At 39.5% G+C, this 14,749-nt stretch overlaps 1 long non-coding RNA gene and 1 gene segment (V, D, J or C); both read left to right on the top strand.

Moving 5' to 3' along the window:
* Positions 1-392: 392 nt before the first annotated feature.
* Positions 393-2,476, top strand: LOC143125808 (uncharacterized). The gene is made up of 6 exons (XR_012987321.1): positions 393-483; positions 671-1,024; positions 1,119-1,218; positions 1,592-1,708; positions 1,824-1,867; positions 1,976-2,476. It is a non-coding gene; the product is annotated as an uncharacterized LOC143125808 (long non-coding RNA).
* Positions 2,477-7,393: 4,917 nt separating this feature from the next.
* On the top strand, positions 7,394-9,402 carry LOC143125804 (Ig kappa chain V region K-25-like). The segment is given in 6 exon segments: positions 7,394-7,519; positions 7,665-8,018; positions 8,113-8,211; positions 8,973-8,997; positions 9,118-9,170; positions 9,310-9,402. Coding segments are annotated over 6 exon segments (594 nt in total).
* Positions 9,403-14,749: the final 5,347 nt, after the last annotated feature.

The raw sequence follows: 14,749 nt of genomic DNA, 5'->3' as shown, positions 1-14,749 counted from the left end.
GAGTTGTTTTGGTTTATTTTGAACTCATCCTTTTTTTTCACCCCCGAGGCTGTGAATGCATCGATGTGGATTTGTGTCTGCTATACACAGAGTTACACTTCATTAAAGGTCAATCCTCTGTTATAGTTACAGAAGCCATCACCTAATATGTTTGCAAATGAAGTCAGGAAGCAGGAGTTGTTAACAGCAGCATGTCACTGGGTACAAGACATCTTTTGTGACTGTATGTGTATGACTGGGAGGCTGGATCTACTGCTTTATCACTGACATCACACGTTTGTCCCTTCACTGATTGGTTGGAAAATTCAACAGGAAGTGATATTTCTTTTTTGCTCAACTATTTAAGTCTTTCCTTGAGTCTGAGGCCATTTGAAACTGAGAGTGGCTGTGTAAGTTAACATTAAATATAACTGGTCTCGTGATCTTCAACATTTATCGTAAGGGACATGTTTTGGATTTTTGTATTCGCTCATCTAAAAATGTGTAAGTTCAAATTACTATCTATTTTGTTTTACTATCTGTATTTGTATTCATTTCAAATTGACAGGCTTTTTATTATTGTTCATATTATTTGTAATTTATTTTTGGTTTTAATGGAATAGTGTATATGGAAAATGTATATGTGCACTTTTAACCATCACATTACTGTGTATACTTTTCACTTCTCTAGACGCAACATCTGAAGTTGTCCAATTAAGTGAACTTATAGAAGCTGATGCTGGAGATACAGTGACTTTGGCATGTTTTTACTCTTCGAAATACAATGAAGAAACAAAGCACTGGTACCGGCAAATACTAGGACTAAAGCCTCATGCAATGGTTAGACATCGGAGAGGCAATGAGGCATGGAATCATCCGTTTACTGAAGACTTTAAAAGAGGACGTATGACAACACAGCAATCTGAGGGATAATTTAATCTGACCATCAGAAACATCACATCATCTGATGAAGCAACATATTACTGCACATACACAGTTTTTGAGGAAATTAAATTTGGAAATGGAACATTCTTGGCAATCACAGGTAAGGCATGTGGGCTACAGAGATACATCCTGACCCCTCAGCTTATGTGAAGAGTACATTTCACCTTGAAATAATGACCTCCCCTGATTCATAGGACCCAGAAAGTCATATGAGCATGCAGCATTGCAGCATGCAGCATGCAGCATGCAGTCATATGAGCATAAGCAATGGAAACACGTCTGATTTGAATAAAGGTATTTTTTCGCCTTTTGGTGTTTTAAGCCCCCAACGTTGTCTTCCAGGCAGCACTGCATGGAAGGCACTGGGGTTAGGAAAGGGTTAGGGTTAAGGTTAGGTGCCTTGAAGTCGACAGTCGCAGCGCTGCCTTGAAGTTGACGGTGGGGGCTTAAAACACCATAGAGCATATTTTTCTCATCACAAATGATTATTCCATTAGGTATTCTAAATATTATTAATGTTAAACCAATTATGGTTTATCAAAGATTATTCCACACTGACATAAATACATATTTTGTCATGTACATATCACTTTTACATCAGAACTGTAAGACTAGACTGTAAGACTAAGAAATATATATATATGTCTTTGATTTCTTTGTTTTTCAGAGAAATCATTGAGTCCTGTTGTTTATGGGCTGATTGCTGTTTTGGGGCTGTGTTTTCTGCTCATATGTTTTCTGGTCCATTTAATTTATCAGTACAGGAAACACAAACATAACAGAGGTACATTTATAAACTACATTCTGTTGCTTGTTTTTTTTGACAAGTTTTAATACTTAAAGTATGTATTAATGTATCTGTATGTTTGCTTGTTTTTTGTTTGCTTTGTTTGATTAAGACATAAGTTCTCATCCAGTCCATTCAGAGCCACAAACTACTCAGGTACTGTACATGACCTCCACAATGATAGTCATATGTTACAGAGTATGCATAATTGTCTTCATTACCAGTTACTTGTGTACAGCTAATATTTAATTATTGGTTGCCCAGGACGCTGAAGAACTGATTAATTATGCTGCCCTGCACTTCTCTGATAAGAAGATGAAAAGAGGAAAGCAGAAGAGAGAGCCGCCCCGTGAGAGCGTATACTCTGATGTCAGACATTAAGAAAATTATATTTCATATTATTTGTATGGTGTATTTTCTAAACAAAAATTATTAAACAAAACACACACACCGGAGTTTAGCCTCCAAATTTAATTAAAACCAGCAACGTTTCAGTTTTAATTAAAAATCTGGGAGCTAAACTCCAATGTGCAGACATTCCCTCTTTTATACACTCATATACTTTGTCCAGCACTAAAGAAGGGTGGGATGTGCACACAACCAAACTTTGTGACTATTTTTTATTTATTTTTTTCATTTACATTATTTTACTTCATATGTAAATTATTCGTTTGTATCGATGTATATTGCATATGTTAAATTGATATTCCCTTTGTCTAGTGTAAATCACATGAAAATCTGTTTGCCATCAACTGTAGTGTCTCAATAAAGTCAAAGTCAAATACTTGGCCTTCACAATCATGAGAGGAAATTGTTACAGTCATGCAGTTTCATCAGATTTATTCCTGTTATATTTATACCATATTATTTAATTACCCATATGGTTAACATCAAGATCCTCTAAAAGTTTTTTTTTTTTTTTTTTACAAATTGTTTTGAATTTCACATCCAAACCTCACTCAACGCTGCACTCACTTTTCACCAATAGCCCCGTCATGTGTGAATTCACTTAGATGATAAACAGTTTGAGAGATATGCGAAGACAACACAGACATAGATCTGATGACAAATTGCACATTTACAATCTTGACTGATAACGACTATCAGTCATCTGACAACAACATCTTGATGACCAACACAGCATATAAAAGTCTGATGGTTGATTAACACGCACACGCGCGCGCACACACACACACACACACACACACACTTACACATAGGGATGTAACGATTACCGATATAATGGTAAACCGCGATAAAAATGTTGACGATAATAATTACCGTTTTCATTTCAAATATCATGATTATCACTGTTGATTACCGCAGTGTGGAAACCGTGTTTTTAATCCTTCCCAGCTTCATCCGAGACTGCATTTGACATACAGTAGGCCTGGTACAATGAAACAAAACAGGTACCCTACTGATTCTGTTGTTTAATTGATGGTTTTAACTACAATTCGGATTAGGCTACACCTGATTTTAAAAGGCGAAACTTTTTCACCACAAAATGTGCACTGTATCATGTACTGTAGCCACTCTGCTTCTTTTTATGTTCGCGTCCACATTAAATCCATTCCACTCACGTTATCAGGAGAATACAGTAGCCTAAAGTTTTATTTTGAACGCTTACTTTGGTCTCACTCATTGCATCCAAATAACAGAATTAGCAAACGCCAAGTTATGGTAGGGTAAGTTAAGCTATAAGCACATAGCCAATTAAACATGAAGAAAAAAGTGAACGGGACACTTTTTGAAACTATTTCAGCTTGTGTAGGTCTATCAGTGCTTTCTGAACATATTGAACACACTTTTAGAAATACCGTGATAATACAGAAAACCGTGATAATTTTGGCCACTATAACCGTGAGGTTAAATTTTCATACCGTTACATCCCTACTTACACACATACAAACACACACACACAGGGGCAGCCATGGCCCATGGCCTACTGGTTCGGGCTTCAGGCTTGTAACCGAAGGGCTGCCGGATCTATCCCCGACCAGTAGGAAAAATGTGGGTGGGGGAAGTGGTTGCCCACATCCATGGCTGAAGTGCCCTTGAGCAAGGCACCTAACCCCTCACTGCCGCTGTAGCAGGCAGCTCACTGCTCACTGCTCCGGATTAGTGTGTGCTTTACCTCACTGTGTGTTCACTGTGTGCTGTGTGTGTTCACTAATTCGCAGATTGGGATAAATGCAGAGACCAAATTTCCCTCAGGGATCAAAGGAGTATATATACAGTACTATACTCACTCACTCACACACACACACACACACACATTACATCGAGTTGATAACAAAATTCAGTCATGCACTGGCCTAGTCGAGCAAACTTGCAGGAACTCAGACTGTGGGGCAGGCGTGTCAAAGTATAAAGTATAGTATAAAGCATATATACTCATTTGAATCCGTGAGAGAAATTTGGTCTCTGCATTTATCCCAATCCGTGAATTAGTGAAACACAATTAGCACACAGTGAGGTGAAGCACACACTAATCCCGGCGCAGTGAGCTGCCTGCAACAACAGCGGCGCTCGGGGAGCAGTGAGGGGTTAGGTGTCTTGCTCAAGGGCACTTCAGCCGCTTTCTACTGGTCGGGGTTCGAACCAGCAACCCTCCGGTCACAAGTCCGAAGCACTAATCAGTAGACCAAGGCTGCCCCTCTGATTAAACCTGTGGGTGTTAGTGTCTGTCTCCAGCACGAGGGGATCCACTTACTGCACTGACTGGTTACTGTTACAACTGCACACGGACACTACCTGTGTGCATGTGAAGAAACACACACACACACACACACACTCACAGACCCATTCAATCTCAATTTACACTTTAGAAGCTGGTGTCAGCCATGCTAGCCTATATTAAGGTTGTGGTATTGTGGTATACTTACCAAATGTGACCGTTGTTTTTAGTGGTTGGTGTTTTTAGAGAAGCTACATCACTGCTAGAGATGTTATCAGGGTTGTGGTGTTCTCAGCCAACTGGGTTACTTTAGAAGTATCATTGTTTTTGGGGTTTTTTTATCTGTGAGTGAGTCCATTGAGCGAAGCAAACTCTATTTACTACTACACTGCTACATGACCTCGTGGCTCTCAATGTCCCAATGGCCCACACACACACACATACACTTGCATCAATTTAGGGAAGTTTCCTAATGGATGCCAGTGCAGTGGAAAACGTGATAAATAAATACAGGTGCCTTTCTGATTTAAGAAAACATAATAATGAAGTGCCTTCTCAGATAGCACAGCGTCAATATGAAGTGCTAGGAACAAATCCCAGTAAAAGGAGATGTAGTACCCTACAGTCAGGGATGGATTACTGAATGGGCTTACCAGGCCCAGGTCCAGGGGCACAAGTGCTCAGAGTGAACTGAAGCCCAAGTCTCGGTTTGAAGTCACTACCTTGTTCTCCACCCCTCATATCTGAATAGAGTTTCTAAATCAAATAACATGGGTGCGATAATTGGGCCCCTCAATCATATACCATGGGTTATGTTATTCACCCCTGATATCTCAATGGGGCCCCTCAGTCAAATAACACAGGTCATGCTGTATGTGATAATCATGCTTTATAATTGGTATCATTACAGCAAGATACCTTAAATCTGTTGATGGTTGTGTCATATTGTTTATCTCAATCTGTCCATTTCTTTCCACAAAATTCGCCAGAAGTCATAATTTAAGGGGTTATTTTTCAAACTTTATGAGGTGAACCCTATTCATATCGGTGCCCAGGGGCCCAGTGGCTCATAATCTGTCCATGCTTGATACATAGTAGCCATTTTTGTTTTTTTACCCCTCCCCTTCAAGAAGTCTGAGCCTGCCACTGATGAATAATGATGAATGATGACCCCTAACTGTGTCAAAGGGAAACTTGATCATTAATAATCCGTTAAATTCATATCATGAAAGAAATCCAGAAGACCTCCAGGATTTCGGAAAGGCTCACATTATAGTCAAATTTGTAAAGCTGAAAGCAATCTGAAGTTCTCTGAGTTTGGACAGATGAACTGGGAATACACCAGAGGAGTCCTCTCTGATCTTCTAACGCTATCTAACACCCATTTCTTTTAACCCTTTCCCTGGATTGGGGTCCTCAAAATGTGGACAAGAATTTGTGTTTCACACCAAATCAGTGTACCGACACAGAATATGGCTTTGTCAAGATCTGTGGAACTGTGTTTTTACAAATTGAATTTCACATGTAGGTCAACTGTTGGTTCAATAGGTCTCATTGACAACTCAATAGGAGTTTGTTCAATAGGTCTCATTGAAAAGATTATTTTTTAGAACTGTATCTAAAAGCAGTAAAGTGAAAGTGAAAGGTCCTGGAAATGTTGCCAAGTAAAGTATAGGAACAAAATTGCCTTAGACAGTCTCCTCCTCTCCTCTCCTACTGTTTTTTTTCGATGCCTAACAAGGTGTCCAAAGCTACCTCCATTACTGTGGTGTTGTAGCCTAGAAATCTAGACGCGCCCCTAGCGGCAGCAAATTACATTTGCTGCCAGGGCTAGTCTAGCAACTCTCCGTTGGCTTGTGAGCTCCAGAAATCGAAACTTAATCAGGCCAATGAAATTGTGTATAGAGTCGTTAGGTGGGCTTAACATAATGATTGATGGCAGAGTTGCAACGGTTTGGCTTGAATTCCCTGCTACTTGAAAACAAATAAGATGGATGTTGCTGCTGGCGAACAGTGTGATATGAGTTAAGATTTTATTAAGTTGGCAAATGTTTGAACTAGCCAACTAGCTCCGCTGGTGGGAAACGCATGGGACTCATATCGCTGCCGCTGTCCTATTGCGTGCAGAGGGAATTTGAAAGACAACTGATTATCCCGCCCCTCGGACTGAGCACTGCGAACGGTGAGTGCCCAGACCCTACATTTTAATTAATGTGGGTCTGGCTCGCCAGGCTAGTGGTGTTGCACCTTCCATCACATTGCTTGTGCATAGAGTGACAGCAGCAGCACACACAGACTCAGGAATTCTGTGATGACAGCTGTCATCAAATCACTCCAAATCCGGATTGCTCATCTAATTTAATGAGCGACATTCTTCACCAGAAACTAGATGCCCACTCACATGGCTATGTGTTGGAGATTGAACCTAGGCCACAATGACATCATGTGTTTGTTCCTCAAGTCATTGGATGGAAAATTCAACAGGAAGTCATATTTGTTTGTAGCCCAACATTTCAAGTCTTTCATTTCACTTTGACTCCACTTGAAACAAAGCCATTCATGTGTGTCTCTGTGTGTGTGTGTATGTTGTCTTTGAGGAGTTGACATAATATTCACTGCAAGAAAATTAAAAAAATACAGTATAGGAACAAAATTGCCTTAAACAATCTCTCCTACTGTTTTTTCCGATGCCTAACAAGGTGTCCAAAGCTACTTCCATTACTGTAATGTTGCACCTTCCATCACATTGCTTGTAAATAGTGACAGCAACACACAGAATCAGGAATTTTGTGATCACAGCTGTCATGAAATCACTTCAAATCAGGATTGCTCATCTGATTGGCAGACATTGAGTTGAGCTGGCTACGAGTTGGAGGTTGAACCTAGGCCCCAATGACATCATGTGTCTGTTCCTCAAGTCATTGGATGGAAAATTCAACAGGAAGTCATATTTGTTTGTAGCCCAACATTTCAAGTCTTTCATTTGACTGACTCCACTTGAAACAAAACCATTGATGTGTGTGTGTCTGTGTGAGTATGTTGTCTTTAGCTGCATATTTGGACTTTGCAAGAAATGTACACCATGGGAATAATGCTTTGCATATTTGCAGTCCTTCTTCTGAACATGTGTAAGTGAAATAACAATATATATATTTATTTTTTTTGCGGTTATATATATTATATATTATATATAATTTATATTTTTTTTATATAATTTTTTGCGGTTGCTTAAGGTTGTACTTCACTATGACATGTACCATCATATTTTTCTAGATGAATCTCATGAAGTCATTCAATTAAATGGAGTAACAAACGCTTCTGCTGGAGTCACAGTGACTTTAGATTGCTTTTTCCCTGTGGCCTTCGAACATGAACCACTGAACTGGTACAGGCAAGAACTGGGACAAAAGCCTCATCTAATGGTTAAAGTGTTGAGGGACACCATGGCATGGAACACTCCATTTCTAAATGATTCTCAAAGTGGACGTATTACAATAGAGAGTTCTAAAGGGACGTTTAATCTGACCATCAGAAACATTACATCATCTGATGTAGCAACATATTACTGCGGTGCGTCAATGTATGGTGACATTAAATTTGGAAATGGAACATTCTTGGCACTCACAGGTAAGACATGTTATGACTATACACTCCAACAATTTAGTATTCAGAATATATGAGACATTTCACTCACTTTAATTTTATGAACCTTACTTTACAGGACAGTATAACTGCAGTTTTAATGATGATACAGCATTCTTCCATGCAGTGGCTAACTGTGGACAAATAAACAGCCGAAGCCAGACTGATTCGAACACAGGTCTTTTTTGTTCTTTTTTCTCCAAAACATGATTATTGCAGATGAGGAACAATATCGGAAGCTACACCAGGCATGTAATTGAAGTGTTTCGTTTGCCTACCGTCTGCTGCAACAATGGACCTTATGCACGAAAGGCTCTTCAGGTAGCTCATTTGATTCCAGTGGAGCGTTAGCTGTGTTATAACGGCTGTTATAACGGCTGCTATTATCTCCTGTTATATTCTGCTCTTTACAGGTTCAATGAAAATATTATAATAATAATTTTAACACTCGCATAAATCCTTTTACATCGTAACGTGATGATTTACTAGGCGCGACAACCAACCGGGTCCGTGTAGACACAAATTACATTAACAATAGCAGCAGGTTCAAACACACCTGGCTCCACTGATAACAAATGAGCTACTTAAAAAGCCTTTCGTGCATAAGGTCCATTAGCTTTCACTATAATCAATGGAACTGTGATAGTGACTGTCAGTACGTTCGAAAACAGACCAGTCTTCTAAAACTATTTTTACGCTATGCAAACAAGAGTGCTTCAGTTGCATGGCCGGTGTAGCCTCCCTGTAACAGTTGACTAACCTACTAACAAATAAATGTTGTTTTGGGATATGTCAAAGAAATGCGGATTTAGCTCACAGTGTGTGTTTTTCTTTTCAGAGAAATCTATGGATTTTTTATGGACTGTTGTTTTTGGTCTGGTTGTTGTCTTGGGGCTTTGTTTTGTGCTCATATCTTATTTGGTCTATTTAATTTACCAGTACAGCAAACACAAACATGGCAAAGGTATGTGATCTGAAAAATCTAATTGACCTATGAACTATTTTGTATCATATTTTAATTTTATTTTTTTTATTGAAAGGATCCAATAACTCCTGTGTACCTGTTTGTTTATTGTCTATCTAGTGGAATTTCAGCAGGGACACACAGCCAGGTCCTCCAGAGACCCATCAGGCCAGGTACAAAACCAAATCTATACAAAACTCATGTACATTATATGTTATGAGTATGTTCATTTTGTTTTATTTTCAAGTCAAAATGAAAACCTTGTACAGTACATGCGCATAAAGGGCTAACAATTAGCAGCTGTTTCCACAGGATGCTGACAAACTGATTAATTATGCTGCCCTGCACTTCTCTGATAAGAAGATGAAAAAAGGAAAGCAGAAGAGGGATCCGCCACGGGAAAGTGTATACTCTGATGTCAGACATTAAGAATGCATAATAAGCTCTGGGTCAGATTTCACTGTAGATATCTCGGTAACACTTTACTTGACAGTATCGACATGACACTGTCATGAACATATGACACTGTCATGACACATGAACCCTAATCCTAACTCTAACCCTAATCCTAACCCTAACCCTGACAAAAACCGAATGTCACTTAATAACAGAAATGTTGTCATAAACGTTTATGACTTGTTTATGACACATTCATGACAGTGTCATGTCACTCTTATGTCGATACTGTCAAGTAAAGTGTAACCGATATCTCTAAGGGCGTGCATGTTGTCATAATAACATACTGTATTGTATTACTGAATAAGATTATCTTCAGTTTGCTGTTGTGCCTGCTGTAGCTTATCTAGAAAGAAAACTTTAGGAAATATCCATTCCAATACATATCACAGGATCCGAGCTTTTATTAAATCATTTTACACTTTGACATTTCTGTTTTATCTGGCTCATCATTTACAACCAACCAAGTCAAATTTTCTGCCTAAGCTGAAGATGACAACCTCTAACAGGGAGGCTACACTGGACACGTAATTGAAGCATTCCGTTCGTGTAGCCTCTGCTGCAACAATTAGCTTCCATTCTAATATGGAGTCAGATAGCTGCCTTTATTATGCGAGTGCATAAAGGATGAAAATGAGCACAGATTCAGGAATCGAGAGCGTAAATATAGAAACTGAGGGGTGAAACATGATCTTCTGGTGAATAAATCTGTTAATAAAACACAACTGTAACAATTATGATTGAGAGCACAAAAATGACTTTCGCATCGGGCCACTCACCGGCTCTGTCTTCTGCTCGCTCTCGCTTTCAAAACTTCTACGCTCTCGGTGTAATTTTTCCAACCTGAAACACGTCATGGATTAAGGCTCGATCAGATGATTGGAAAAATTCTGGTTAGAAAAATTACCCCAAGAGTGTAGAAGTTTTGAAAACGAGCGCGAACAGAAGACAGCCAGTGAGCGGCCCGATGTGAATGTCATTTCTGTGCTCTCAATCATAATTGTTACAGTTGTGATAAAACTTTTATTCACCACGAGATTGTTTCACCCCTCAATTTCTGCATTAACTCTCTCGATTCCTGAATCTGCGCTCATTTTCATCATTTATACGCTTGCATAATAAAGGCAGCTATCTGACTCCATAGGCTACACCAGACCTGATAGCGGTGCATACATTCGAAAAAATTAGATCAATCTTCAGAACTATTTCTACACTCCGCAAACAGAGCGCTTCAGATGCGGACCTGGTGTAGCCCTGGTGTGAGAGATTGTTTCCTTGTACATTGCTTACTCCTGCAGCACCATCACCCTATAAGGGGATATAAAGGGGGTAACAAGGAATAAATAAATTTTTGTGCATAGCAGAAACTATCCTGTGGGCACAAGAAAGCTTATTTTTCACATGACAAAACTATTGTGTGTGTACGAAATGTTTAGCGAGGAAATTAATCACCTACACCCAAGAAAGGATTGCGTGCACACTTACTGTATTTGACATGCCCTGAAGACCACGCAACAGGTTCCACATAACAAAAGCCCAGTGGAACATTGTAACCTACTGCTGGCATTCATTTGGCTTTCTGCTGGTCTCTTGCTCATCAGTTTTCAGGCAGTTCACTGGTGAGTTATAAAGAAACAGCCCACCGCTTAGCCACTTACTTTCAAAAATGTTTTCCTTTATTTTCCTTTATTTGTTTCATATAGTGTACAGCATATCAGGGGCAAAACAAGCAGTCAAATTAACCATATGAAATTGGATTTCTAGGTCTCTTTTATTTAGTTGTCGATCCTTTGAAGTGTTAGCAGCAGAGCTCTTTCGGGGATAAAGTGTCTTAATTCTGAGACTAGCCTGACCACTTCCCCTTCCTGTCTATGTGGCCTCTGATAGTCAAAGGTGTTCACTTGGGTTTGTATGCCTTCTGCCATGCAGGGTTCTAAATTAACTTTTTTGATCACCAGCCAATGTGGCTGGTAACTTTCTAAAGTTACTAGCCAATCAGAATTTCTATTAGCCAAATTTTTTCTGGTGAAAATAAGAGAATTATGAGTTTATGAGATGAATGTCACTGAATGCATTTGGTCATTTTATTAACATTGTTGGCATGAATACATACCACAAAATATACACAGAAAGTGCAAACACTTCATTTCATGTTTGGGATCTCTATCTATCTATTTCTCTGTCCAACTCCTCCAAAGTTGACGCCAACGCCGATTCAAACAACCGATCTTCGTTCGCCATAGCCACCTTCCTTGCTGTTGATTGGATGACGTCCACGGCGTCAGCCAATAGAAATCCCTATGGTTTGGTACTAGACGTACTGGCTGAGCAAATTAATTTGCCGCCGCTAGGGTGCAGCCAGATTTCTAGGCTAGGTCAGCCATATATCACTGAAACATTAGGCTACCTCCTCTTCTAACACCTCTAACAACCCTAACCCAACCCACACTTACAATGCACTTATTTCACAACCCTAACATACCCACCTCACACTTATTATGCACTTATTTCACAACCCTAACATACCCAACCCACACTAAACATGCACTTATTTAACAACCCTAACATACCCACCTCATACTTCATCACATAATCATGCACATATTGTTCTGCTATTACTGCTATTATCGCCCAAATACATCTTCTGGTTTTTACTTAAACTTCTGCATATTTTCTGTGGTCATTTTGTATTTGTATGTAAAGGTCATATTTATTGTCACCTTATTCAAAATGGTAGTATGTAAAGCATCTATAACAAACCTCTACAAATGGTCTTGTAAATCCAACTATACCCAATGCATGACAACACATGACAGGTAAATGTCATATATATATATGTGTGTCTCCTCCATAAAGCACATGAGTAGAACAGCAACACACCCAACCCCAAACATGAGCCCATAATCGTACCATGAGGTTGTGTAGGAAACATTTGCCTGTTGATTGCAGGGAGGGAGGAGCCAGTGTAACTCACTAGAGTGCTGAACTATCTAGGGTGCTAACAGACTCAAATATATCAAATCCCACCATCAAGTGCTGTCTCTAAGATCCCTGCTTCTCATTGTCTGACAAGATTAGTCTAGACTTTATCCATATTTGTTATACTATAGCTAATACTTCTCATAGGACATAGATGTTTTTTTATTATTATTATTTATTTTAAAGTATATGTTTTGGGCATTTTGCCCTTAAATCCATAGGACAGTGTAGAGAGACAGGAAGCAAATGGGAGAGAGATATTGGGCAGGAACGGGACACAACCGCAGGCTGAAATCTAAATTGGGTCCCCATGAGCACTGAGACCTAAATGTGGTACGGTGCTGCTACTCTAAAGCCTTAGCGTGGGTTTTTGAATTTTTGTAATTTACTATGCAGTTCATTACTGTGAACATGACATCTAAAATAAAACCTCCAGGAGTCTTTGAAATCAGATAATGCCCTTGTTAATGTGGTGGAAGCGTCATATTCTGTGTTTTCTCTAATGTGGCAGAAGCATCATGTTCTGTGTGTTCTCTTATGTGGCAGAAGCGTCATGTTCTTTGTGTTCTCTAACGTGATGGAAGCGTTATGTTCTGTGTGTTCTCTAATGTGGTGGAAGAGTCATGTTCCGTGTGTTCTCTAATGTGGCGGAAGCGTCACATTCATTGTTCTCAAGTCTTCAGTGCTTTATATCCATTTGGTGCGTTTGACAGGTTGAAAAGAGTGTGTTTTGAAGTGGATTAAAATGCTGCGTTATGTATTGTAAGCAAATTGCCCAGAACTATCTCATTTACATTGTCTATGGGTGTGTTCGAAACGGGAGACAGCTGCTTACTGCCTCCCTCCCTACATAGAGAGCTGTCTCACTAGACATGACTTTGGATTAAATGCATCTTTTAAAAATGAGCGTAGCACTCTAGAATCTTTGGTTAACACTACGGTATGACGTTAGCAAAGGCCTGACGTTAAACTAAATTAGCTTACGTAAGCTAGCAGGCAAACGGTATAAATTAGTTTTACGGCCGGCAGATATATCAGACCAGACGCTATTAATGGTTACAACAATGGCATAATCAGATAGTAAGTTGTTTATTTTTCATCTCTTATCTACAAATCTAAGCAAAATAAGGTCACACAAATTACATTTTAAACAGATTCAGCAGCCATTACCGATGTCATCCGCCATGTTTGTTTACCTTTCACAGCTGTTTCAGACGTTGCCGCAAGGGATTATGGGTAGGAGGGAGCATGAAGTGTGCATCGATGCTGCCTTCAAAAATGACCGTTATTTGGGAATTCTAAGATATCTTAAAAGGCAGCAGAATTTGTTTTTTCGGTTTCGAACCGCACTTGCTGCCTTGCTCCCCAGTTAGATATCTTAAAAGGCAGCAACTTTACCCGTTTGGAACACACCCTATATGTCAGTCAGTAGACTAACAAGGCAAACATTGTTATTGCTGCTCCATATGAGCAAAGTGAAGAAGATAGGAGTCTCCCACCAAGCTACATTCACCATGGGGAGAAACAGTTGGGATAATCAACAGGTGAGTGAGTGTGGTTCAGGTGATAGGCCTACTGCAAAAATAATGCGAAAAAGGCTAATATATATGAACACACAACAACCACATTGACTAGATGTACCGCAGAGCGGTACAAAATATGACCGCCGCCCAGTCCAGCACATTTTTTCCACAAAAAGAAATCACGCTGAAAGGCCTATATATGATTCTAACTGTCTCACTAAATTGCATTATCCACACTCAATTCGTGCTTGTGTGTGTGCCTGTGTATGTGCCTGTGCATGCAAGCGTACATATGTCTACTGTGTGAGCAGTGTTGGGAAAGTTCACTTTCTATGTGAACTAGTTCAAGGTTCAGTTCACAAATTTTAAAATGAACTAGTTCAGTTCATAGTTCATAATTCAAAATTTTGAACTAAGTTCACACTTTCCAAAAATGAACTAGTTCATAGTTTTTTTTTTCCATATGTTGCTGCGAGCTATTATTTTTCAAAATTATTGCCACAGCCCATATACAGTAGAATGCAGCTCATTTGGGTTGAGGATCTGTCTTGACAGTCTTTTGATTTTGTATTGGCTTGCACATACCTTGAAAGGCTAGCCAGCTTAAGTTCAATGTGCCGTTTCAGGTTTGCTGTGGATGTGACTGAAGTGCGAAGTTTGCACAGAAATGTACGATTTTTCCCATCCTCACGACCTTGTCATAAAACTTGTTTAAATGATCGTACGACGCCTCCTTGCTGCTTTGTCGTCTACATCAGCCTTTCTCAAACTTCTTTGACCTGAAGCCCAGTCAA

The sequence above is a fragment of the Alosa pseudoharengus genome, unplaced genomic scaffold (genome assembly GCF_046254945.1).
Source record: "Alosa pseudoharengus isolate Yale_2024_CS ecotype anadromous, Long Island Sound unplaced genomic scaffold, YU_APseudo_1.1 YU_APseudo_1.1_scf_16, whole genome shotgun sequence".
In the NCBI taxonomy this organism is placed as follows: domain Eukaryota; kingdom Metazoa; phylum Chordata; class Actinopteri; order Clupeiformes; family Clupeidae; genus Alosa; species Alosa pseudoharengus.
The sequence above is the reverse complement of the archived record's forward strand: the minus strand, read 5'-3'. Positions and strand labels throughout refer to the sequence as shown.